This window comes from Heterocephalus glaber, unplaced genomic scaffold (assembly GCF_053883595.1).
Source record: "Heterocephalus glaber isolate CG9 unplaced genomic scaffold, H.glaber_assembly_v1.0 deba00001497, whole genome shotgun sequence".
Classification (NCBI taxonomy): domain Eukaryota; kingdom Metazoa; phylum Chordata; class Mammalia; order Rodentia; family Bathyergidae; genus Heterocephalus; species Heterocephalus glaber.
The window spans coordinates 48,276,759-48,304,487 of record NW_028258320.1 but is presented as its reverse complement, the minus strand read 5'-3'; the positions used below and the strand labels follow the sequence as shown (position 1 = coordinate 48,304,487).

General features: G+C 36.4%; 1 protein-coding gene across 1 annotated transcript in view; it reads left to right on the top strand.

Moving 5' to 3' along the window:
• The window catches only part of Hpse2 (heparanase 2 (inactive)), a 905,145-nt gene that overhangs the window by 859,993 nt on the left and 17,423 nt on the right, over positions 1-27,729 (top strand). The window contains exons 10-11 of the mRNA XM_087185109.1: positions 15,856-16,001; positions 22,731-22,877. Coding sequence (XP_087041235.1) covers positions 15,856-16,001; positions 22,731-22,877 — 293 coding nt within the window. The remainder of the gene's footprint in view (positions 1-15,855; positions 16,002-22,730; positions 22,878-27,729) is intronic.

Genomic DNA, 27,729 nt, shown 5'->3' with positions numbered 1-27,729 from the left:
CCCATCTCTCTTTGGGAAAAACAGTTAAAAGAGATGCCAAGCTATGTGTGGCTCAAGAAGAGCATCTGCCTAAAGGAATTTCTGATAAATTAATCACATATAATTTTTAGTTAATTATTTTTAATAATATTAACAGTGTACGGTATACAGTGATGTACACTTTTGGAAATGGAAATGATCTTTCACACACAGTTTTCATAGAACATAAAATGGATTGACAGGAGATAAGAAATGTGGAAGCACTCTGAAAGTGCTTTCCCTAGAAATGGAAAATTAGTGAATCTGCCAACAGAGTGAATTTGAGCCTTAACACCAGATTTTCCTTATGTCTATACTCATTACTAAATAGTTACTATAAAAAAACCTAAAAATTAAATGTGTTTTCATTGTGTTCTCGGAGCTGAAAAGTTTTTACTATAAAATAGTAAAATAGAAAAAAATAATAAAATAGAAAAAATACATGATTGTAAGCTTTTACCTTCAAAACAAACAAAGAGAGAAAAAAGTTGCAATAATTGATATTACTTTGGAAATATGACCAGTATATGACACAGCAATTCCACTCTTAGATAAACACTCTAGAACTGTACTTCTCAAACTTTGATGAGCACCAGAATCATGTAGAGCCCACACATTTTTGAATCTATGCCACCTGTGTCCCACCCACCCAATTCAATAGACCCAAAATGAAGCCTGGAGACTCTTATTCTACCAAATAGAAGAATGCTGCTGGTCTCCTGTCTCCTACATGCCTGCAGGCTTCATTTCTTCACTTTTGCATGTAAATACATGAACAAAATTTCTAGGTCATATTGTTCATAGTAGAAAAAATATGGGCATAACTCAAATATATATAAGCAAAAGAATGAATAAGTTGTGCTATCTTTTCAGGATGAAGTAATAACACAGAACATTGAAAACATGTGAACCATAAATGTGTATAACCACCTACATGAATCTTAAAACATAGTTAGCTGGGAAAAAAGAGAAATTTACATACAGTATGATGCCACATGCATAAAGCTAATATCAAATATGAATAGTGTATATATAAACCTAGTATATGAAAAAAATGAACTCAGGAATTCGTTATTCACTATACAGCACTATAATAACTAGTTATTAAGTTATTTGAGAAAATAATAAAGCTAGTACCATATACCAAATTATTTTCAAACTAAAAGAATAAATTTTAAAATGATTATATGAAAAAGAGATAGAAGAAATATAAGTGAAGATATCTCTAATCCTTGCACAAGGAAGAACTTTCCAAGAATAAGAGTAAGAAAACTATTGATACTTTTTCTGTAAAATTTTGAAAAACATCTCCATAAAAAATTAAAGTCAAAAAGGCAAACCACATATTTGATTAGAATATTTGAATCATACATAACTAAAGAATTTTTACTAGATTTTTAAAGATATGTTGCACTCCAAAAAATAAGAATATGCTACACAAAGCCAAGAAAGTCAAACATCTAGATAGAATGAATATACATCAAGCAAGACACGTAGCTGTCAAAATGGAAAAATAATGCAATGACACAAATAAATCAGTAACTCAAATAATCAAATTAATCAATAATCAGTAATAACTCTCAATGTAAATAGCCTCAATTCCCCAATGCAATTCAAAGACCCACATTGGGAGACTGGGTCAAAAAACAGAATCCAATAATCTCTTGCATTCAAGAAACTCATGTAATCCAGAAAGGAATTTATAGACTAAAAATCAAAGGATAGAAAACAATATTTCACACACCAGGACCCCAAAAGCAAGCAGGGGTAGCAATTTTACTCTCAGACAAAGTAAACTGCAAGCTAAAACTGATCAGAAAAGGGAAAAAGGTAACTACATAAAGTTAAGGGAACAATGTGACAGGAACAGATAACACTTGCAAACATACATGCACCAAATATTGGAGCACCTAATTTCATAAAATAAGCACTGCAGAACATAAAGAATCAAATATACATGAACATAATCATAGTGGGTGACCTCAACACCCCACTTTTACAGAGACAGATCAACTAAACAAAAAATCAACAAAGAAGTATCAGAACTGACCCATAATTTTTGAACAAATGGACTTTATAGTATCTACAGTGTTCTGCCATACTATAAGAAAATGAATATTCTTCTCAGCAGCACATGTAACTTTCTCCAAAATGCATCACACACTAGTTCACAAAATATGCTTAAATAAATACAAAAAGATTGAAATCAGTCCATGAATACCATAGAACATTGAAACTATCAATCAATCACAAAACAAATCACACAAAAAAATTTATAAACATCTGGAAACTTAATAACCTACTCCTGAATAATCAAAGAGTCATGGAAAAAATTAAGCAATTTCTAGAATCAAATGACAATGGTAGTATAACACACCAGTACTTATGGGACACAATGAAAGCAGTCCTGTGAGGCAACTTTATTGCAATCAATGCTCACATTAGAGAAACAGACTGAACTCAATTACAAAACCTAATGATGAACCTCAAAATACTCAAAAAACAACAATCTAAAACCAAACCTAGTTTAAGCAGGGAAATCACAAAGATCAGTGAAAATTAATAAAATTTAAATTAAACAATTAAGAATACAAAGAACCAACAAATTTAAGAACTGGTTCACTGAAAGAACAAACAAAAGAGCCAATCTTACCAAAACAGACAGAGAAAAGACTCACATCAATGAATTTAAAAATAAAATAGATAAAATCACAACACCATGGAAATCCAAAAGATAGTAACTACTATGAAAGATTGTACTCCAACAAATTGGAAAATAGTAAAGAAATGGAAAGATTCCTAGGACACATACAAATTACCAAAACTGAACCAAGAAGACATAAAACTCTGAGCAATCCAATAATGAGCAATGAAATTGAAGCAATAATAATATTTAAAACCTACCAAGAAAACCCAGGACCTGATGGATTCACTGCTGAATTCTACAAAACCTTTGAAGAGGTTATAAAACCAATATTCCATTTCATCCCATGTATGTAAAGATGGTTCATCATACACATATGTACTACATATCCCCATGTAACATATCACAAAAGCAGGACAAAAACACATGACCATATCAATAGAAGCAGAAAAAGCTTTTGACAAAACTCAACAATTCATACTTTTTTAATTTATAATTTTTTTAAAACCCTTAAAAATAGATATAGAAGGACTTATCTCAATCTGAAAAAAGCCATTTATGACAAACCTACCACCATCATCAGGAACAAGACAAGATGTCCACTATCATCATTCCTATTTAACACAGTACTCAAAACATTAGCCAAATCTTTATGGCTGAGTAGTACTCCATTTTATTAAAAAAAAAAAATCTTCTTTATCCAGTTTGCAGTTGATGGGCACTTGGGCTGTTTCCAAGCTTTAGCTATTACAAACTATGCCGCTATAAACATGGGTGCACATATATCGCTGTGGTATGATTCTTTTAATTCTTTTGGGAAGATACCCAGCAGGGGAATAACTAGGTCAAATGAGACCTCTCGTCCTAGTTCTTTGAGGTATCTCCATACTGATTTCCACAGTGGTTGCACCAGTCTGAACTCCAACCAACAAGAAACTAGAGACATTTACAGCTAAATGGATGCATATTGAGGCCATGCTCTTAGGTGAAATAAATAGGACACACATGTGTAAATATTGATAGTTTCTCTAGTGCGAGAAACTGAAAGTGTAAATAAGGACTAAAATGATTAAAATAAATAATTGATAATTTGAATAGGAAGAAAAGGTCCAAAGGGGTACGTGGAAGGGGAAGCAGAAAGGAAAGAAAGGAAAGGAAAAATTATGAGAAAAGGAAAAAATGGAAGCAAAGTCTTCGTAAATAGGGAAGGGAGCACAGGGAATGGGGAAAAAATAAGAACCAAGATACATCATGCACAGGAACAAGCACCCAATAATAAATGTAAATGTGTTGTATACCTAAAGTGTACTAATAAAAGAATTTAAGCAAAAAAAAATAAACATTAGCCAGAGCAATCAGCCAAAAGAAAGAAATAAAAGGGATATGTCCAGGAATAGTTGAAGTCAAATTATCATTATTCATAAATGCCATAATTGTCTGCTTAGAAGACCCAAAAAATTCTACCAAAAGACTCCCAGAATTAAAACCAAATTCAGCAATGTAGCAGATACAAAATCAACACACAAAAATCAATAACTTTTCTACACACTATTAACAAACTTACTGAAAAAGAAATTAAGAAAGTAATACCACTCACAATAACATCAAGAAAAATTAAATACTTAGGTATTAACATAGCAAAGAAGGTGAAAGACCTCTATGATGAAAACTACAGTACTCTGAAAAAGGAGATTTAAAAGAACATCAGAAAATGGAAAGATATCCCCTATTCCTGGATAGGCAGAACAAATACGGTCAACATGGTCATATTTCCATAACTGATATATAGGTTGAGTGCAATCCCAATCAACATACCCACAGCATTCCTCAGAGAACTAGAGAAAACAATACTAAAATTCATATGGAACCAGAAGAGATGCAGAATAGCAAAAACAATCCTGGGCAATAAGAACAAAGCAGCTGGCATCACAATTTCTGACTTCAAGTTTACTACAAAGCTACAGTGATTAAAAACAGTATGTCATTGGCACAAAATCAGTCATGTAGATGAACAGAATAGAGGTTACAGAAACAACCCCAGACACATTCAGCTATTTGATCTTTGACAGATGAGCCAAAAACATACATTAGAGCAAAGATGGCCTCATAGCAAATGATGCTGGGAAATCTGCCTATCCACATTCCAGTAAAATGAAGGTAGATCCATATCTCTCAACCATGTACTAAAGTAAAATGAAAATGGATTAAAGATGTAACTATTACAACAGAAACACTTAACCAACAGGATGATAAAATAGGTAAAACTCTTAAAGTCAGAGGTGTAGGCAAGGATTTTGTGAACAGACCTCCAATTACACAAGAAATAATAGCAAGAGTCAAAAATGGAATTATATCAAAATAAAAAGCTTCTTCACAGAAAAAGAAACAACCAACAGACTGAAGAGAGCATTTTAGCCAGCTATACCTTAGAGAGAGGTGTATTTAGAAGAACAGTGGCTAACCTATGGCAAGTGTGTTAATTTGTTTTTCTTTTAAGACAAAAGATATTGATTATGAATTGTTTTCTCTAAACTAAAACCTCAGTATTCAGGTTTAATTGCAGTGTTGGCACTTTGTGATAAATAAGTGGGTTTTGGGTTGCAGTTTCGGCACTCATCTCTAAAAGGTGCCATCACTGATCTATAGATAGATAGATAGATAGATAGATAGATAGATAGATAGATAGATAGATATAGATCTATATATAAAGAACTAAAAAAAGTGAACCCCACCCAAATAAAAGGCCCAACAAATAATAGGCAACTGAGATAAACAGACCTTCTCAGAAGAAAAAATACAAGTGGCTAATAAATACATGAAAAAATGTTCAATTTCTCTTGCCATTAGAGAAATGTAAATTAAAACAACACTGAGAGTAAATCTTACTGCAAAAAGAATGGCAATCATCAAGAAATCAAATAATAAATGTTAGTGAGGCTGCAGTGAAAAAGGAACCCTCTTACATTGCTGGTGGGAACGTAAACTAGTACAACCATTGTGGAAATCAGTATGGAGATTTCTAAAAAAAAAAACAAACTAAAACTAAAACTAGTTTCGTTTGACCCAGCTATTCCTCTTCAAAGTATCTTCCCAAAAGATATAAACATCACATTACAGAAATACATGCTACAAATCTTTATAGCAGCACAGTTCATGACAGCTAAATCCTGGAAACAGTCTACATGTTCATCAACATGTTTATCTAGATGAATAGATAAACAAAATGTGGTTTCTATACATAATGGAATACTACTTGGCTATAAAGAATGATAAATTTGACACATATCTAGGAAAATAGATGCACCTTAGAAACATTTTAAAGGAAACAAATCAGACACAAGCTTAAATACCATATGGTTTCTCTCCTATGAGAAATCCAAAGTACAAATAAAGAACAGAGTACAGATAGATTTTTTACAAATGTGTAGGGGACCAAGAGACCAAAGTGAGGAGCAGGAAGGAGGGGACATAGAAAGATTTAAGATGTGTCCTGTACATGTATGAACCACTCACAATGAATGGAATCATTATGTGTCACAAACATGAAGGAAGAAAAAATGAAAATAGGGGAAGAGGATCTAAAGACAGAGGGAGAGAGGAGAATGGAGAGGGGAAGGGGAATTAAAAGAATCAAGATATGTCAAGTACGTGTACCTATTCCTTAAGATAACTATAAGCATCATATATTGCAATCATTTGCTAAGATTAAAAATTTTAAAGACATGTTGCTGAGACATGTTCCTGAGACATTGTTCCTGAGACAATGTTCTTGAGAACACTGCAGAATATGAAGTACCAAGAATCTGTCTCTTCACCTAGACAACAATTACACTGACAGAATCTGTCTAATGTAATTACTTTGATACTCTGAAGGCTGACAGCTTCCAAAAGAAGGCTTGGGTAATTAATTTCATTCAATTTCAGCTCCTAGTTCAGTAATGACTTACTTGTGCTTTAGCTCTCAGCCTCATGGCAGGCAGCTATGCATGTGTTCCTGTAGCAGTTTACACACAGGTTGCAGAAACAAAGGTGCGACAAACAGACCCCAACCCCCAAATATCAGGGGATCTCTGCTCTGATTGACTACTGCTTCAGATCTTGGCTCTGATCAAGATTGCTGCTTCTGATCACAGAAGTATAGAAAAACAGGCAGCCACTGTTGTTACATCATTGTTGAAAGCCCCCACCTCCCAGCTGAAGTAACTGCAGAGGACTTAAAGGGTCACCAACCTTTTGTTTACTTCCTTCATTTTTTTCTTTTTCCCTTTTGAAGAGCCAGATATTAAACTCTGGAACATCAAAAGAAACTACATACAGAAAGAAAATTAGAAAATAACCACACATACCCAGAAAATAGCATAGGTTCAGAAAAAACCCATGAGAAAACCTTAAGTTTATATTTAAGGCTGATCCTTGGACAGAGACAGCCTGTAATAATTTGAAGAAGTAATTTTTTAAAAACAATAGAAAAAACCACAAAACTACATAGAAGGGCAGGATTAATTTCTTGAATTACCCAATTATTAGACTCAAATATCCAGCTTTCAACAACAACCAAAAAATCACAAGATGTACAGAGAAACAGGAAAGTATGGCCCATTTAAATATAGACAGGTAAATAAATAAATACTAACACTGCAAAAGATCTGATGGCTGACCTACTATGTAAAATAAGTATATCAAGGTTCCTAAAAGAATATATGGATAAAAGCAAGAAAGTGATGTATGAACAAAATGGAAATATTAATAAAGATAAAGCCTGAAAAGAAATCAGATAGAAATTGGGGGCTGAAAAGTATAATAACTGAAATGAAATATTCAGTAGAGGAATCCAAAAGCAGATTGGGCAAGCAAAAAAATATTCAGCAAACTTAATAGGATATTAGAATTATCAATTCTGAGGAACAGAAAGAAAAAGAGATTGAAGAAGTGTGAACAGAGCCTTAAAAGGATCTGTGGGACACCATCAAGTGTACAAACATATCATTGAGGGAATTCCAAAAGGAGAAGGAAAGAAGAGGATAGAAAGAATATCCAATAAAATAATGGCTGAAAACTGCCTAAAAGTGCTGAAAGACATGAAGTCAAATATCCAGGGAGCACTATAAACTTCAAGTGATCAACCTAGAGAGACCTATACCAAGACACATTATAATCAATCTTTTGAAAGCCAATGACAAAATATTGAAAGCAGCAAAAAACAAGCAACTTATCAAACACAATTACTAGATTTCTACCAGAAGCTTTGAAGGCCAGAAGTAAATTCAGTGATATATTCAGAGTGCAAAAAGAAAAACTGTCAGAGACCTGTGCTGGTGAAGCAGAGCCCTGCCCCCACATCAGTGAGCAGAGCCACACTGGAGGGACAGTGCCCCACCGACAAGTGAGAATGCTGACCTGCTGGAGGACAATGCCCTGCCGCTAGGGGAGTACAGCACATGGCAGCAGTGGCAAGGAATAGCCAACCCATCTGATACTAGGTGAGGACAACACCTGGGACAGAAGGGAGCAACCAATTCTGAGGACATTAAGGCCAACAACCCAGTTGAATTGCTGCCCTGCAGCCTACATCCAGCAGAGACCAGAGAGCTGATCACATTCCCAATCTACCAATGGAACCAAGAACACCCCTTGGCTTGGGCAGTAGCCAGAGTCTAGGGCTAATGAACAGAGGGGCCTGTAGTGGAAGGATGGCAACTCAAGAACACATAGGCTCTAAAGCAACAGAGAAAAATTGTGATTTGCTGGATGCCAAGACTGTAAATCTTGGGGGAAAAAACACTCAATGAATAACATAGGAACTTTTGCTTTGACTCAATCTTTTTAAAATTTTCTATTTTGCATTATTTTTATCTTTCCTTCATGGGGGGGATTTGCTCCACATTTTTTCCCTTCCTTTACTTTCTTTTCTCTTTTTACCCTTCCAACTTTTTTCCTCTTTCTTATCTTTATTTCATCTCCTGGTTTTGCTCTCCATTTACCTTTTTTCTTCTTTTCCTTGTTCATTCTTTCCAGTGACTGTTTTCTGTCACTATTAATTTCCTTTTACTCCTCAATAGGACCCCCATCCTACTTTTCTCTCCTCTTTCACACCTTCCAAAAATTAAATTTTTAAATTTTGCTTTTTTCATTCTCCAGTTCCCCCAACCTTCACCTTTGCTTGTATGACTACTAAGCTTTCTAAGTCTCCAATAGATAGTTAACTTTTGCTATTAATGTTGAATACTGTGCTATTGTTAGTAGAAATAAAGTTCTGTTTAGTAGCTATTTACTCTAAGTCAATAGTAGGTAAATATTTGGTTTGTCTTAGTATTCACACTATCGTTACAGATCTCTTTTCTATGGACAGGGGTGGTACTACAGTGGTTCCTTGGTTTATGAACTTAATTCATTCCATGATTCTGAAAAAGATGGCCATGTTCATGTTCATGTGGGAAAGGTGGCCTGATGAAGAGTTTGCAGACAAAAACAAAATTTTGCAAGACGCTTCTGTTTGCAAATCAAATTGTTTGCAAACAAAAGCATTTGTGAACTAAGGTACCAGTGTACATTGGTTGGTAGGGTTTGCCAATATTAAGCTTGTATTTGATGCTGTAATTGATACTTATTTTATTATGATAGCCAAGGTGATATAGCTGTTGCTTTTAATTGGTCTCCTTGAGATGCCAATATCTGGGTTGTCTTGCTGACGTAAGAAATGCTGTGACCCATTTGTGGAAAATTGAGCCACATATGCTTAAACTGCCCATATCAGATAGAGATGAGTGGCTTTGGGGGCAGAGGTAAAGGCCTGTAGTTAGCCACACCCAGAGGACAACACTGAAAAGTAGACATTAACTAAAGAGGTCTCCATACTAAAAGCAAAGCTTTCTACTATAATCAACCCACAAGCCTCAACAGGCAAAGCAAGGAGGCAAACAAACAAAAATGGAAACACAAGAAGGCAAGCCAACAAAATGTCTCCAAAAGCTCCCACCCCAGACCTGATACATAGGACATCAAAGAAGAGGAAAACAAAAGCCACACTCTTTAATTGTTAGAAATGACAAACCATACCAATAAGGCATTTGGAAAGCTCCTAGGAGATACGTCTATAAAAGGCACTAACAAAAAGATAGAGTTCTTGCTTCAGCAGCACATATACTAAAAAAGATAGAGGAGCTAAACAAAACAGTGCAAATCATGCCTGATGGGCATAGAAAGGAATTAGAGTCCATAAAAGGTCTCCAAATAGAAATTCAGATTAGAAATTCCATTGAAAGTATAGACAGCAGAAGTTACCAATATGAGGACAGAATGTCAGAACTACAAGATAGGGCTATTGTCAGTGACCAATTAATTAGAGATAGCTTAAAAAACAAGAGAACATAGAAAATGGATTCAACATCTCCTAGATGATGCAAAGAAGATTAATCTAAGATTAATTGGAATTACTGAAAAATTAAAAGATAGCAGAAATGACTTTTAAAGACTGTTCACTGAAATAGTAGCAGAAAACTTTCCAAATAATTTATAAGAATTTAACACACAGATAAGTGAAGTATATAAAACTCCAAATACCCATGATCAGACACATCACAGTCAAAACCCTGGAAGTCTAACATAAGAACAGAATCTTAAAAGTGGTTGGAAAAAGGCAATAAATCACTTGAAAAGGAAAATCCATTAAAATTATAGCAGACTTTTCAATATAAACCTTGAAGATCAAGAAAACTTGGAGTGAAGTGTCTCAAGCTCTAAAGGAAAACAATTTCTTACCCAAGCTGATAAATCTTGCAAAACTATTTTTCAAAATTGATGGAGAAATAAGACACTTTCATGACAAAGAACACCTTAAAAAAATTCATGACCCCCAACCAGCGCTCCAGAAATTCTCAAGGATACCCTAGAAAGAGACAATGAAGATACTAATGGCAAAAAGTCTAAAAAATGAGCAAGTGAAATGAACAGACACCTCACAGAAGAAATACAAATGGCCAAGAAATACATGAAGAAATGCTCAACATCACTGGCCATTAGAGAAATGCAAAGTAAAACAATACTGAATGCCATCTTACCTGAGAAAGAATGACCATCATCATGAAATCAAATAATAACTAATACTGGAGAGGCTGCAGTGAAAAAAGAATGCTTATACATTGTTGGTGGAAATGTAAACTAGTACAACCACCATGGAAATCAGTATAGAGATTCTTCAAAAAAAATGAAACTATAAATTCCATTTGACTCAGCTATTCCCCTTCTAGATACCAAAGAGGTTAAGGCATCATGTTATAGTGGTACATGTGTAGCTATATTTATAGCAGCACAATTCATAATAGCTGAATCTTGGAAGATGCTAATCATCAACAGATGAATGAATTTTTTAAAATGTGGTATTTATACAAAATGGAATACTACTCTGTCTTAAAGAATGATAAACTTGAGTCATCTGTAGGAAAATGGATGCACCTTGAGACTAATGTTAAGTGGAATAAATAAGACACACACACTTAAATATTACATGATTTCTCTTGCATTAGAAACTCAAAGTGTAAAATAAAGAGCAAAATAAAAGATAGATAAGAGGAAGTAGGGAGACAGATCTTTCTCAAAGCAGAAGGCGGATCCAGAGATGAGGTTGGAGGAGGGAAAGGGGATGAAAAAAGGATTAAGATGTGTTATGTGGATGTACCAACTCTCCACAAGGAACATTATGTACTAACATGTACTAATTTTTAAAATGTTTTTTAATAAGAAAAAACTGTCAACCAAGAATCCTCTACCAATCAAAAGTTTCAAAAATGAGAAAGAAATTGAGACATTCCCAAATACACAAAAGTTGAGGGAGTTTATTACCACTAAAACTGGTCAGCAATAAATGCTCAAGGAAGTCCTGAAGGCTCAAAAGAAAATACACTAGACAATAACTAGAAGTCATATGAAGAAATAAATATCTCAATAAAGGTAAATACAAGGGCACTTATAAAAATTAGCATTACAACTCTGTAATGCTACTGCTTGCTTTATACATTAAGGGAGTAAAATGTTTTTAAAATAATTACTAGTTTAAAAACTTGCTATAAAGTAATTTTGGTTTGTAACCCACATTTTGTTTCTACACAACTTAAAAGACCGGTGTATTTGAATCATTAGTTTGTTTCTCACCACACAGTATATAAAGATGTAATTTTGTGACATCAGTCATGAGGGTTGGATATGAAGCAGTGAAGGAACAGGTTTTGTATGTTGTTGAAGTTACGTTGTATAAATGCAAATTAGTGTTATAATTACTATGTTTAATGGAATCTCAATGGTAGCCATGCAAAAAATAGTTATAGAGAAACTGAAAGTGTAAATAAGGACTAAAAGGTATAATAGATAATGTGAAATAGAAAGAAAAGGAGCAAGAGGAAGGGGAAGTGGGAGGCGGAGGGGAAAGGAAAGAAGGGAATGGAATTAATATGAGAAAATGGAAAAAAGGTCTTTGCAAATAGGGAGAGATGGAGGGGTTGAAGGGAGGGCAGGGGAAGGGGAAAAAATAGTTATAGAATATACATTAAAAGCAATGAGAGGGCCAGGGGTTTACCTCAGTTGTTCTGACACTTGCCTCACAAGTGCAAGGTCCCAAGTTCAATCCCCAGTACCAAAAAAAAAGCAATGAGAAAGGAATTTAAATATTTCAAAAACACTTAAAGTCAAAAGGTCAAACAAACACAAAAAGAAGATAGTAATGCAGGAAATAAGGGACAAAAAGCTACAAGACATATAGAAAACACTAGCAAAATGACAGAAGTAAGGTTCACCTTATCAATAATTACCTTAAATATAAGTGGATTAAACTTTCTAGTCAAAAGGCAAATTGGCAAAAAGAATTTTATTAAAAAATGCAATCAAATTGTATGATATCTACAAGAGACTCATTTTAGATCCAAAGGCACAAACAGATTGAAAGGATGGAAAAAAAATAATTCCATGCAAATGGTAACCAAAAGAGAGCAGGGGTTGCTACACTAGTATCAGAAAAAAATTGACTTTAAATTTAAAATATTATAGTAGATAAAGGACATTACATAATAATAAAAGTTTCAATACAGTAAGAAAATATAAAAATTATAAGCATTTACACAGTGACAGAGCATCAAAATATAGGAGACAAAAAAGACAAAAGTGAAAGAAATAGTACTACAGTAATAGTACTTGAAAATTCAATACCTTATTCTTTTTTTTTCAATACCCTATTCTTAATAGTGGATAGAAAAACCAGAGAGAAAATAAATAAGGAAACAGAGAACATAAACAACATAATAAACCAGAGTGATGGCGAACCTTTTAGAGATGAATCCCCAAACTGCAACCCAACACCCACTTTATCACAAAGTGTCAACACTGAAATTAAACCTGAATACTGAGATTTTTGTTTAGAAGAAACAACTCATACATGCATTAACATCTTTTGTCTTAAAAGAAAAACAAATAACTTGTGTGCCATAGGTTCACCACCAGTGAAACAAACAGAACATTCAACAATAGGAGCTCATTGCCTGTGGAACATTTTTCAGGATAGACCACAGGTGAAGCCACAAATTAGGTCAAAATGTAATATATACATACAACAGAATATTGTTCATCATTTTAAAAGAATGACATTTCTGACGTATGGTACAACATGGATAAACCTTGAGGGTATTATGCTTGGTGAAATATGCCAGTCACAAAAAAGTAAAATAGTATATTATTTGACTTATATGAGGTTCACATAAAGTAAAATGGTGGTTTCCAGGGGAGAAGGGAGTAGAGGATTAAAATTTCATGGATACAGAGTTTCAGATTTATAACATGAAAAGAGTTATTGAAAATGGATGTGGAAGACGGTTACATAGCATTATAACTGTATTTAACATCATTGAACTATTAAAATGAGTGAGATGGTAAATTTTACAGGCCTTTTACCACAGTAAGAAAAGCTGGCTGGGGGGATACTGGTCATTAAGAATTAACTTCATCAACTTCTTTTATGTATCTATTTCAAAACTTCTTTAGAGCATTACCCAAGAATCCTCAACTTTCTGAGAGAACATTTTGTCAGTTAGCTATCCCATAGGGAAAAGAGACTGGTTTCAAGTTAATAAATCTACACATAAGCTATACATTTTTATCACTTAATAAAAATTGTTGATCTCTCTGAAATATATTTTTATTTTTACGTAATTACTAGGAAGTAAACATAATAAATATCATTTTTCTAAACATAAATGGCTTGCTACAAAAGTCTTACCTTAAGTGAAAATTGCCATCACTAAATGCAAGTATGAGAGCAAGCCTATTAAGCTTTTTCAAATTCCTAAATAATAAACAGTTATTTGAGATGACATTGAAATGAAGGATAAGAAAAAAAAGGAACAAATTTTGAGTTGGAATTGGAGAAATAGAAGTATTTTGTGCTCTCACTTTTTTTGTAAATGATCTGAGAATGTAGGAATAGAAGTTAAATTATAGCAACTCCCTGCACTAATAGTATCCTTTTCAGATTCTATATCCATAGAATCCATGTTTGTCAGCTGTCTTATATCTTCATAGTATATGGCATGGTATTTCTCAGAATGAATGAAAAAGCATTGCACAGTCACTAGAAACAAAAGAATACTTATTTATTTTCAAGGGCTGCCACTGACTAGTTTTCTGACCTGAGATGTGCCTTTAAACATTCTGAACCCATTTTCATATGTATAAAATAGGAATAATAATCTCTAACCATAGAAACTACTGCAGGCATACCAGGATAATAGTAGTCAACTAAAATATTAAGTTTATTAAACTTAATTTTAAAATAGGCATATTATAAATCAGTAAGAAAAGGTGGAAATCCCATTGGAATATGATACACACTTCATAAAGTAATTATAAAAACTACAGGAATTGTAATCAAATTAGAATAAATTAAACTAGTGACATTTTTCTATGTAATTGATAGCAATTCAATATTTGCTATTTTTAATATTAGAAGACCACACTTAACTGCCATCATAGGGCAACTTAAAATTAATTTAAGTAAACAGATTGGTAAGTCTTAGAGACAAATACTAGCAAATTTGGAGCTAATTTGGTGGCAGAGGGACTTTGAGAATTTGTTCTATTTTATGCAATTCCCTAATAATTTGCAGGCAGCTGATATTACAGATGATCACACAAGAAAAAACAAATATCATCAAGATGCTTCTGCCCGAAAAGATGAAGGCAAAGGAGATATGGTTTATGTCTAACATTAAAGATTATACACCAATAGTAATATGTTCATTCCAGAATTAGGAGTGAAGTGGTGGGGTAACAAACTAAGGAGCACGGTTTTACATGGTTAATAAACACTGAAGTCATTACCCCATAGTAGACATTAAGATATTACACAATACAAATGCAACATTTGTATCAAATAAAAACATAAAGTGATAAATAGCAAACAAACAGAAATTAAGGTGGTGATAGAAGGCTTTTGTAAGATCAGACACATGCATGGTGTTTTAGTTACTTTCTCATTGCTGGAACAAACCACCCAACACCCGTAATTTAAAGGAAGAAAAGTTTATTTTAGCTCACAGTTTGTAGAAGTTTCAGTCCAGAGTAGTCACCTCTAAGGCAGGGCAGCATGGCAGAGGGACATAGCAAAGTAGAAACAGTCCATATCAGGGTAGTCAGTAGGCAGGAAGCAGCAGCAGCAAACTTCCCTTCCTCTTTCATTCAATTCAAACTGTAGGCTCCTCCCTGGAAAAGCTCCATCTCCCTGCTCCTTTACTAGTAGTTTCCCAGTGACAATACTTGGAGAATGATACTTTGGATTCTCATACTGGTAACAATCCTAAGGATTAGAAATCTTCCATCCTACAATTAAACAGAAGCCATAAACCAGTATGAAAGTAAAGTCATGGGGAAAGAACTTAAAAATTTAAGACCCCAATTGGTTATCGTAGATGTGAAAAACTTTGATTCATTTGTTCATATGCTGTTCTCCATTACCATTCACCATGTAGTCAGTGGAAAAGGCAGTACCCACTTTACTGTCAATCCAGAGCAAGTATTTCTAAGATAATCATGCAGGACTCTTGATAAGAAATTTGGCCTCTGTGTATGTCATAGTTACTTAGAATACCTGAACTGAGCTCGCTTTCTCTCTCTCTCTCTCTCTCTCTCTCTCTCTCATTCTACTTCTGTATTCTCAGGACTACTGGCTCTCGCTACTTTACAAGCGCTTGATTGGCCCCAAAGTCTTGGCAGTGCATGTGGCTGGGCTCCAGAGGAAGCCACGGCCCGGCCGAGTGATCCGGGACAAACTAAGGATTTATGCTCACTGCACAAACCACCACAAGTAAGTCCTCATAGAAATGGAAAAGAAAGGTCATCCTGATGGGTTTCAACCCCTCCAAGAATTCTATGCTATTTGGAACCTCTTCAAGAATTATCTGTGTTCAGTGATAAAAAAAAAACTGCCTCTGGGATCACCATACTTTGCAGGTTTCAAATGATTCTGAGAAAAAGACTTTTTTTCCAGTTATACTTCCCTTTTCATACTTACAGGATCTATTTGTAAAAAAAAAAAAATCGTAAAATACATGCTATTTGTTCATTAACAGATTTTTATTGGGTATTTTCTCTCTGACAGTTGACATAATGCCCTTGAAGTTTTTGTGTGCCTAAGCCTAAGCCAAGGCAAAAGGCCATGCCTTGTTCTATGATCCACCTACAGAGTTTAAGGAAAAGGTCTTCATTTATAAAATGTATGCTGAGAGCTGCACTTCAAGGAGCCTAGCCCTGGACCAGTGTGTCTCAAACTGGGTACCCCAGAACTAAAAGAGTGCATAAGGGTAGTCAGGCCAGCTTTAGAACCATTTTCAGTATTGCAACAACAACAACAAAAAAAATCTTCTCAGCTATTTTAAGTGTTAAGAAGCTAAATCAAATGTAGGCTTCCTTTTAGGGGATGGGGGGTGGGTAATGAGGAAGAAGATCCCCAGTGGTATAACATTCCAGTGTGGTACTGTGTGGTTATCCTTCTCTCTTTGATCTGAACATTAGTTGTCATTAGAGTAGTCCTTAAAACAAACAGCACATTAATGATCAGTAAATAAAGAGATAAAAAGTTTTAAAACATGGAGACCATAAGGAAATAAATTTAAATTGGTTTTAAAGCAAAACCCATCTGGTCAAATATGTCTTTCTGACATCACTTCCTGTTTCAGGAGAGTAGGCTGCCCTAGAAAAAACAACTCTTTCTCTTACTGCAGAGAAAACCTGGGGGCAGGATTGCCGGGGACACTTCCTGCCAGGCCTCTATGCCTGGGCCTGTCAAGCCTATCAGGGGCTGATCAAGGGGAGGGGAAGCACAAAGAGCTGTGTGGTCAGATTACACCAGATGCTTCTTCTCAGTCCTTGATGAGACAGGAGCCAAGCCAGCTAATTCCTCATGATAAGCTTTTTCAAAGAATAACTCTGAGCAGAGGGGGGCCAACGGCCAGTTATCTTGCCTGTAGATACAAGTGCCTATTGTAGGTGAGGGGAGGCTGGTTTGGGCAGGGGCCAGAGGCTTTCAACATCCCTTTTGCTCAGCAGGAAGCTCAATCCCATACCTGACAGAGTGACTGCTTTATGGCCTTGGCCTGGAGTTATCTGATCATCACACAAGGCAACATTGTATTCCTTGTCTCTGCCTAGCCCTAAGGCAACCACCCAAAAGGTAGACCCTCAGCTTTGAGAAAGAAAAATTGCTCTTGGCACCTTCTGTCCCTGTTGGAAAATACGCCAGTCTTTGGCATTTATACTACTGGTCTAGGGACCCAAGGAAAAGCGTCTGGCGCCAAATGGCAGGATTTGTGTGTCTTCCTTACATAGTCTTATTCTGAAGTGTTCTTTGATATTCTCATGGGAAGTTGTCATTAATATTCTGAATATACCATGAACTCAAGGCCAGCATCTCATTCATTTTTATATTCTTAGTGTCTAATATTGTAACTAGCATGAAGAAGATCTCATAAAAATGTTTGAGAGATGAATGAATGGATGAATGCAGAAATAGGGCATCAGTATGTTACTGCTGATTTATAGTTTCGCTCTTCTTCCCTGTGATATCACCAAGAGGAGGTGGTGTGGTAGGGTGGTTAGTTATATCATGAATCCCCAACAAATTAGTAAAATCATCTGGATTTTAAACTTCTCTGGGAATGAGATGCCACCAGACTCCTTTTGGTACAATCTCTTCCTTTCTGCATTGAAAAGAAAAGAGAAAAGACTTTCATGATCCATGTCACACATGACCTCTAAAGATAAAAATTGAGACAAAGGTCTTAAACCCATAAAGCATACCTACAATGAAAACAATTGAGCCACAGCTAACCTTGCAGATCTCCATGTAGCAGGTGTCAGGTGCCCAGATAGGTAGGCACAAGAAAAGAGATGTGTCTGCCCTTCTCTCTGGTGTGTGCCCACATCCTTTACAATAGTCATAAGAAAGGACCATTGATTCATTTAGTTCATTTGTGGCCAAAGAGGCTAAAGTCATAGAACTGACCAAGAGTAGACATGTTGGCTTCATGCTAATAAACCTTGACCCTGCTCTGAAAATAAATGTCCTGGGTCAAAACAGGGATTGGATAAGAAAAGATCAACTTACTAATAGAACAATGCAAAGGAAGTGTCTCTTAAAAGAACTGCACTCCAATGTGTATTGAAGATTTGCTATGTAACAAGCATCTTGCCGGATGTTTGCATTTATATTACCTTCTTGAATTCTAAAGGTTCTACCCTTAAAGCCATTTGGCCCAGCATCCTATTGCGCACATGACTCCCCTTTCCATCTTCCTAACAGTTATACAGCACCTACTTAGAGACTTTACTGCCTCTCCTCAAAGCCTCTTGCACCATGGGTTATTCCTGACCTATTGGAGCCTTGTCTCTTATAGTCGATTTAGAAGACAAAGTTAGGTTCTCATATCAACACCACCAGGTGCTTTTTTGCTTTCTACTCTAGAACAAATTAAGACACTAGACTTAATTAACAGTTCTCACCTCAAATCTTGTTCAGAGAACAATCGAGTTTTGACAGGGAAACCTTTTTTTATAAGCCATTCTATTGAGACAATGTATGTTTGAGGGGTGGAGCTGAGGTCCTTAGCCAAGTTCAGAACCAATTGGAACCTGGTGGATGCTGAAGCAAAATTGAGCCTTTTGGGGTTCAAGTTAGTTTACTATTGGCAAAACACAACTTCCTGTTTTTCAGAAGAAGTTTTTTAAAAGGCTCTTTAAAAAGGTTCCTGAGGCTTCTTGGACATCAAGTGACTCTTACAAAAAAATATTTTGATGAGTTAAGTGTAAATGAATCAGAAACATGTGGATTAAATTTCCCTTAAAATGCACAGGGGCTTTGAAATTAAGGGGGGAAAATGTTTGGCAAAGCATGGCCTGACTTTTACCGAACCCATAACCTTTGAATTAGATTTGGATACAATGGACCAACGCAGTACTCAAGCACATTGACTTTCACTGGGAATGACCATGGACTGCAGAGCATCATACTCCTTTCTTTTCCCAGACCCCCAGCTTCACTGGAGGTGTTTCTACAACATGACTGTTTTCTATCTGGAACTCAAGATGCACCACCCACATGACATCTCCCACTTCTTATATTAAAGATATTCCAATTCAAGTTTCCCTTCCCTGACTCACTTCCTTGTCCTCCCATGGTAACACAGAGAAGATATCAAGCAGAAAAAGAACAGCCAGAAGAGATGAACTCCAGATACACAGATTGGCTGCTGGTGAAAAAGTCTCACTATGAGTGAGACATACAGTAAGATGAATGTTCTATCCAGACAGCTTCTCTCCAGAAAAGGCCATTCACAAAGATGACCAAAAGCCACCTGGACTTGACAACATCAGGAGTCAAAAATAGCCCACTGACCAAGCCTGCAGACATCATTTCCTTAAGGAACAGGCACCCCTCAGGATTAGTTTTCAGTGGGCAGAAAATCCACATTTTTCAAGAATCTGGATTCTCAACACAGCACTCTTAGACTGATGCTGTAATCTGCAGCCAAGACTGTATCTTCCAGCCAAAAGGCTTCTGCTTCATGTCCTTGCCCATTAGTCAAGCTGGGTGAGGGATAGCTAAGGCAGTCTTGTCTTCAGTGCCAGTTTCTACCTGAGGAGGGCCCAAAAGTTCTGTGAGAGCCAGTCCACGGTGGTCCCTGGGCTGTACTGGTTTGACTCCCCCAAGGGAACTATATAAATGGAGATCAGACCATTGCCAAGCAGCTTGAAAAGACAGCTTTCCCTGTAGCAGTTCTGTGATTTCAGGTCTCCCTCCCACTCACCACTTCCCCACATCCTATCCTTCTCTCTGCAGGCTCTAAGGGCTCATTCTGCCCAAAATCTGTTGAAAAGAAACTCATAAATGCAAGCATGTGGCTCTCTCCTTTTTTCTGGCCTTTAAGAGTATTGATAGTTGCTTGCAAAAGAGTTTACTGCAGTCAGTCTGGCAAAACTAGTACCCATCCATGCCTATTTTGCTCACACCCTGAGGCCCAGAGTACAATAGTTAATGATGTCTTCCTCAAGTTTGCTCATGTTCTTTGCTAAACTGAAAGCCCACTAATGGAATCTAGTTGTTCTAGTGATGATCTATGACAGCATAGACTGTCAACATCTTTCTCCAGAGCTGTGGTGACACAAATCTTCCCAAATCAACTGGCATTCTCTTCTGACTCATTTGGCTATGAAAGCTAGTTAACGTGCTGCCAGGGATTAGGAGGGACTGGAGGAGAGACTGCATAGGAGAGGTATTTAAGAATTTATAAATGTAGGCATCTGAAAAGCTTTGAACACTATAATGTGCAAGGTGCAAGAAAAATACTCTGATGCACAGCTGCAGATATTCCGGGAGTTCTTCTCATAACCTTATGGATTGTTCTAAGTAAGAGGTTCCCAAACCCAGCTTATTGACCAATTGTCTCAGAAAGATTTTAAAATACATATTCCCAGGACTGGAGCCTAAATGGATTGAATCAGAATTTCCAAGGAAGAGCTCTGGAAATCATACTTCTTTGAAAAAATCCCAAGTTATCATACAAACCTGATCTTGGCTGCTCAACTCTTAATTAGCACCTTTAAAAGCAGAGATCAGTGATACAGGGATCAAGGAGTGCTGTATCTGCAAGGAACGATGTTTCCCTTTGGGCAACGTTGACTTAGAATTTCTCCAAAATCCTCCTTTGAAGGCAAGGCTGGGTCATTTTTTCTGTTTCCTCTCATTAACCTATCCAGATGGGGCCTTGAGGGACCCCTTAAAAACAAGGTCTTTTTTCCTACAGAGAGAAGGAAATCATTATAGTTTTGTTGATACATGCTGAAAGACTCTTACATGTAGGCATATAGTTCTCCCAGGCTTCTGGACATCCGGTACTGGTTTAAAAGAATCCCAAATGGTGAATAGTTTTATAATCTTGGAGTAGGTGAAACACCAAAAGCTGGAATCAAAAAGATAAATTTGACTACATAAAGTTGCTTTTAACATATATCAGAATACAATGTAAACTGAAATGGACAAAGACAACCGTGGGAAATTTTTGCAGCATGCATGTATACAAAAGATTTCTGTCTTTAACAAATACGTAGTTTTTATAAATCGATAGAAAATGGGCAATGGACAGGAACAGGCAGTTTATAAAAGAAATAAAATGGCAGATGGGCAAATGAAAAAATGTGGCACCTCAGTATGAATTGGAAAAAAATATAAATTACCACAAATTGATATCCCATTTTTACTTCTCACGTCAACAAGGATATTTCAAAAGATTAATTTCTGTGTTCTTAAGGATATGAGGAAATGGGTACTCTCATACAGAGCCCGGGGAAGGAAACTTCTAAAAGTTTTTGGAGAGTTATTATTATCAAAATGTGTGTATTCATTAAGATAAGTGAAGTTATGCTATGATAACAAAGAACCCTCAAATCTCCATGGCTTTCAATAAGAAAATTTATTTCTCATTTGTACTACTCATTCATCATGGCTCAACTATAGCCCTGCTCTGCCTCATTTTCATTCTACCACCTAGATCAATATCGCAGTTTTTCTCAAAAGAATTGTCAGCCTTCTGGCAGAGGGAAAAGAAACATGGCAAAACATAGGGAGGCTCCTAAAGTTCCTGCCCAAAGGTTTTAACATGTCCTTTCACATTTCACTAGACAAAGCAAATCATGTGGTTACTTTCTGTTTCAGCAGAGCAGGAACATAAAATTTTCCCACAGGCAGGAGCATCACAGGGAATGAACTGAAAAACTGGGTGAGGACTCATACAATGCACATTCCCCTTGACCTAATGATTACAACTTCTAGGATTTTATCCATCAGAAATAATCATAATGTGCAAAAAGTTCATGCACAGTGGAGCCTTTCATGGCACAATTTATAATAGATAAATTGAAAACAACACAAAGTGAAAATAGGGGACTAACTAAATAAATTATGTTACATTGCTATTATTGAAAATGATATTCTTCTACAAGTAGAATACATAATAACATGAGAACATGTTTAAGATGCTCATCAACTGAAAAATAGCTGTTTAAACACTGTGACCCAAGTTATATAAAGACAGTAATATTTTTGTATGTCAAAGTACTTAATAAATATTTGTCAAATTAGTAATTAAAAAAATACTTAGAGAGTGGTTACCAAAATGTTATATCTCAAAATTCTGTAATTATGGGGAATTTTATTTTCTTCTTTGTTTCTCTATTTTTTACTGTTTGTTTGATTCATTTCAAGCATCATCTTTTATCTTCATATTCAGAAAAATGTATATATATATATATGTTTTCTAAAATCACTGCAATAAATTTAAACAAGAATAGAAGGAATGTGGTAGGAAGTAGGTATCTGCTTTTCAGGAAACCACAATAACAGAACTTTCCTCTTGTGAAGGTCTGTTGTGTCCAGGATCCATAAACCAAGAGCCCTCTTTTGGGTGATCTTGTTTTGTGCAGGCTATAAAGTATTTAGGTGCATCTAACTGACCACTTTGTTTCCATCCCCCCACCACCATAGCCACAACTATGTTCGAGGCTCCATTACACTTTTCATCATCAACTTGCATCGATCAAGAAAGAAAATCAAACTGGCTGGGACTCTCAGGAACAAGCTTGTGCACCAGTATCTGCTGCAGCCTTATGGGCAGGAGGGCCTGAAGTCCAAGTAAGTACAGACCTAGAAATAATTCAGGATCGAGTAAGGCAGGAGTTGAACAGGAAGGGAGCTGAAGTCACCCTTTTACTGAAGGGGCCAAGGTTCCTTCTAATTCACTCAGGGGCTCAGTGTGATGAAGCAAGACAAAGAATGGTCTGGAGTCAGGGAACTACTGATTTCCTTTGGGGTGTTGGTCAAGCCCCTCTCTATTTCTACACTTAGATTCCTCAACTTTAAAGTCAAATTATGGCTACACATTTATCAATGAAGTTATTCTTGGTATTTGAGCAAAACACTTTTTCATTATGCAAGATTATCACATTGCAAGCCATTTGTCATCCTTGGCACCTGCCCACTCAATACTAATAGAGTCCCTGGTCATGTGACAACCCCAAATCCTGGTTGAGAACCATGTTCCTTCCAGTTATAATGTTCTTTAACATGTGAGATGGCTCTGCACATATGCACATCTCATGGGGTTTAAAGGAAGATGGAAAAAGGATCAAAAGTTCAGAGATCAAAAGTTATTATGCCTCTAACTTTATTCCTTAGGTACATCACTGCTTAATCTCAGTTTCTTCATCTGAACAATAGGAGGGAGATTATATCCTGGGAGTTCTGTGGCCCCTGCCAACTATAAATAAACAATTCTGTGACACTTCCCTGCCTCCTTCAGTCTCTACAGAGACTATTGGTGACACTGATCCACCAACAGAATGCAGCCCTGAGATGCACTGAGAAGGTGTCTCATCAAGGACAAAGCCACCCCAGCTCCCCAGGCAAGGCCTCTCAGGAAGGATATGGGATGCTCTGCAGACTGGGGGCGTTCCTATTCCATTTTTAATGTTTACCAACTATAACAAAGCTGTAAACTTGGAGCAGGTGGCTTGCACTCCCACAGCTGCCCACAAATATTTGTGCTATAATTGTTCACTGTTTCACAGCAACTTTGGTGGCTTGCATTTGGCTTCCAACTGTATGTGCAATGGGAACAAAACACAATCTGGGAAGTCACTTACTGAAACTTTTTAGCCCACCCTAGATCTGCATTTTCACATACTGGCTCTTTTTTCTGGCTACATGTACATGGCTTCTCCTTTCCTTTCTTAAGAAGAAAGAAAAATATTTTATTTCTCTCTTTTTCCACTTCTCTATAGTTTATGATGGGCATGCTGAATTCCTGGCCTTCAAGTCCCAGCTTCACCACTAATTAATTGTATGGCTGGAAAAAAATCATTTATCCTAATTTCTCAGCCTCAGTTTTCACATCTTAAGAATTCAAAGTTTGCTATATATTTGGTAAAGTCCATTATAGCCCTAAAATTCTCATTCTGAGTCTGATTTTCTAAGGACCATAAATGCATTTAAGCCTCCTGCTAACATTCACTAATGACCTGCAAAGCCATTTCTGGCAGAAAAGCTGACTCCTGAGCAGTGATTGAAACAAACAAGGTCTCCTGAAACCAAAGAGCTCGGGAGCTGAGCCTGCCCAGTATCAGGAAGAGAAGGCTTTCCAGCAGGGACTGACCAAAATGCTGTAATCTAACAGGTCAAAATGTCAATTCCTGCTCTGCAAAAGGCAAGTTATGTAATCTCTGTGAGCCTCATTTTCCTCTCACATGGAGCAAATTAAACAAAGTAATCTATGTAAATTTCCTGACATGTAGCAAATGCTCAATAAATGTCCATTGCCCACCCTCAACTCGGAACTCTAGCCCATTAGGAAAGGAGAGAAACAGTTGCTGTCCCTAAGAGTGTTATTCAAAAGAACAGTCACCTCGGATTGAAAGATCCTATGTTAACAAAATATGTCAAGATTAACATATATTAAAAAGTGTTCTGAACATTACATAGAACCAAACAGTATACTTGAAGAGATGGTAGTCAGGGGGCAGCATCTTCCAATGAACTCATTTCCCCACTAACCGAGGACACAAGCCTCCAATCTATTCACCCCATCCTTGTGTGTTGGCCTCCAAGATTATCCTTCTACTATTTGAACCTAGCCACACTTTCTCCCTGTCCTGCCTACATCTGTCCTTGAGGGTAACTGACTCTTATTGGCTAGCAATATGCAAGATTGTTGAATGTTGCTGTCCTGTACTCCACCATGTCAGCATATTAGTGGGGAGTTGTGTTACAACTTTGTTAAGAATGAAAGAGAGGAATAAAGACAAAGAGAATTTTATTTCACAGGGATCCTGAGATCAAACAATAACGTGATGCAATTGGGATAACAATGGAGATAGAGTCAGAAGGCCTGGTTCTGAATCCGAATGCTGCCTGCTATTTATCTGTGTGACCAAACCTCAGCTTTGTTATCTGTCAAGTGGGATTATTTTAAGAATCAAATTAGAGGAGGGGGGTATGATATGAACCCTCCCAGAAATGTATATCCCATACACCCATACATATATCTATATATATAAATATATACATATGATTTTACATGTTATATAGAGAGTCATGATTAGGGTATAAAGACAACTAGATTGCAGCCTCTGATCCCACCATTGATTTACTTTAAAACCTGGGGCCCTAAACTCACATCTCTAAGTCTGATCCTTTCCCCTAAACTACTGCTAGCTTATCACCTTTCCTATTTTAGACCTTAGTGGCTCTGACCGTATGCTGTGCCATTTGGATGTCAGCTGCCAAGCAGAGACAGGCAGGTAGTACAGATTCAGTACCACATCCAGTGTTCTACTAGGTCATTACTGGAGAGTTTGTGCCCTTGGTGGTTCTGGGATGGGGGCGGCAGGGCTCAGTGGTTTCACCATCTACTGAGCAAGTGCAAGGACCTGAGTTCAATCCCCGGTACCAAAAAAAAAAATCTGTCTGAATATTTCATTTTACCCATTGCTATGACTTTATAGATAATAGCTTTAATAGTCATTATCTCATTTAACCTTTTGAACAACACTATGAAACATACAGAATAATTCTTGCTTCCCTTTCATTTTAAAGAAACTGAGTCACCATGAATCACACAACTAGTAAGTGAAGAATCTATAAAGCACCTAGCATGCAGTTCTCCTGACTCCTAGTCCAAGACTGTGCTACTCCAGTAGTCTAGTTACATGTACTAATGATTACAGAGGGCTGATATATGGAATGAATTTCTGAATTTAAGTAAGAGGTCAGGAATTATAAGTAGACATATTAGGAGAAATCTGAATTTAAAATTCAGTGTGAATGCTTCAGATCAGAATGTCCCTTGAAGCTGAGCATGGTGGCACACACCTGTAATCCCAGCACTTGGGAAGCTGAGGCAGGAGGATTGCCTTGAGCTGAAGGCCAGCCTGGGCTACATAGTAAATTCAAGGCCACCCTGAACTATGTAGTGAGGCCCTGTCTCATAAAACAAACAAAAAAAATAACAACAAACCAGAACGTCCCTTGATCTTCCTAATCCTAGGCTACATCATCATGCGGCCTTCAAGATATAGTTAATGTGGGGTATGTAGGGGAAGGGGACTCTGAGGTCCCCTTGAAGAGATCATCTCTATTTTTAGCACCAAACAGGAAGCAGTCTATCGGTGATGCCATAAGACAGGTGCTGACTGTTTCTGCTTTGGGGCTAACTCGTTCCATATTAATGTTTAAACTTCATATCCAAATGAACCTCTTCTTTAGCCACTAAGTTTTTACCTGAAAGAATCTCAAGTTTCCTGTGAATTGAGAATCTTACTGCCTAGTCTGTGAAGAAACATAGTTTTTCTTCTTTTTCTACATATTCTTCACTTTGTTCATCTCTCTCTTGTGCTTTGATTTTGCCCTCATTAAATGCTATATCAAAAAAAAATTGGTACCTAACTGCATTAGCCAAACAGAATAGTTCTGAATGTACTCATGTAACATCTAGATGATAAGACTTTAAAAAAATATCTTCCCATACCTGTTGTCATCTCTGGATTCAGACTTTGACTAGTGTGAAAAGTCTTGAGAACCAAGCTGTCCACCTCCTGGCCCATCAAAATCCCTCACTTATAAGTGGAATCACCACACTGCATTGTGGACAGGAAGAGACCTGGTAAAAGGATCTTGGCCAATGGGCCATCTATCCATTGACAGCAAGCAGACTCAAGACATCTACATGTTTGAATTCTATACTGCTGACAGTACTTTGTACTTGTTTTTTTTTTTTAACTATGATCAACCACATGTAATTGCTACAAGTTTCTATTATCTGTACTTGTCTGGGATCATTCAAATTAGTTTCTTTTAAAAAATAAACCTCACTGTGGAAGTTCTATAGTTATTAACAGATGACTTTTTGGAGAATAAAATTTTGAAAGACACTTATGGGTCAAGAAATTTCTTCTATAATGTCCCTGCCAGCTTTCAGCTTCTGATTGATGGGATAGCTCAGCTCCTAAGTTGGCCCACTCTAGAACCAGATAGCTCTCCTTATATGAGGCAAAAGAATATTTTCTTTCAATTTCTACTCTTGTTTTAGAAAAATCAAGCAGTATAAATAAATATGCTCTTTACAACCATTTTTCAATATATCTCCCCTTAGAGTTCAAGTCCCCAAGCGTTACCTCCCCGATCCTTCAACCATCCCTCAAATAGCTTGGTTTATGGCTTGCTCCCTTTAAATTCCTGATTACCTTGAATCCATCAAGTTCTAGGGTCTTATAGGATTAACTTTTCAATTTTTTACCTCAACCAAGCTTAGTTGAAAAGGTGTAAGGAGGAGTAGGAAATGTGAACATCTTATTTTGATTCACCTCACCACACAGTACAGTGACATTTTTACATCTTTGACAACTTCCTTGACATTATTTTAATTTATATTCTTTGAGTATTTGTGAGGTTGGAGTTTTTCATGTCTATTAGTATTATATTGCTTTTATAG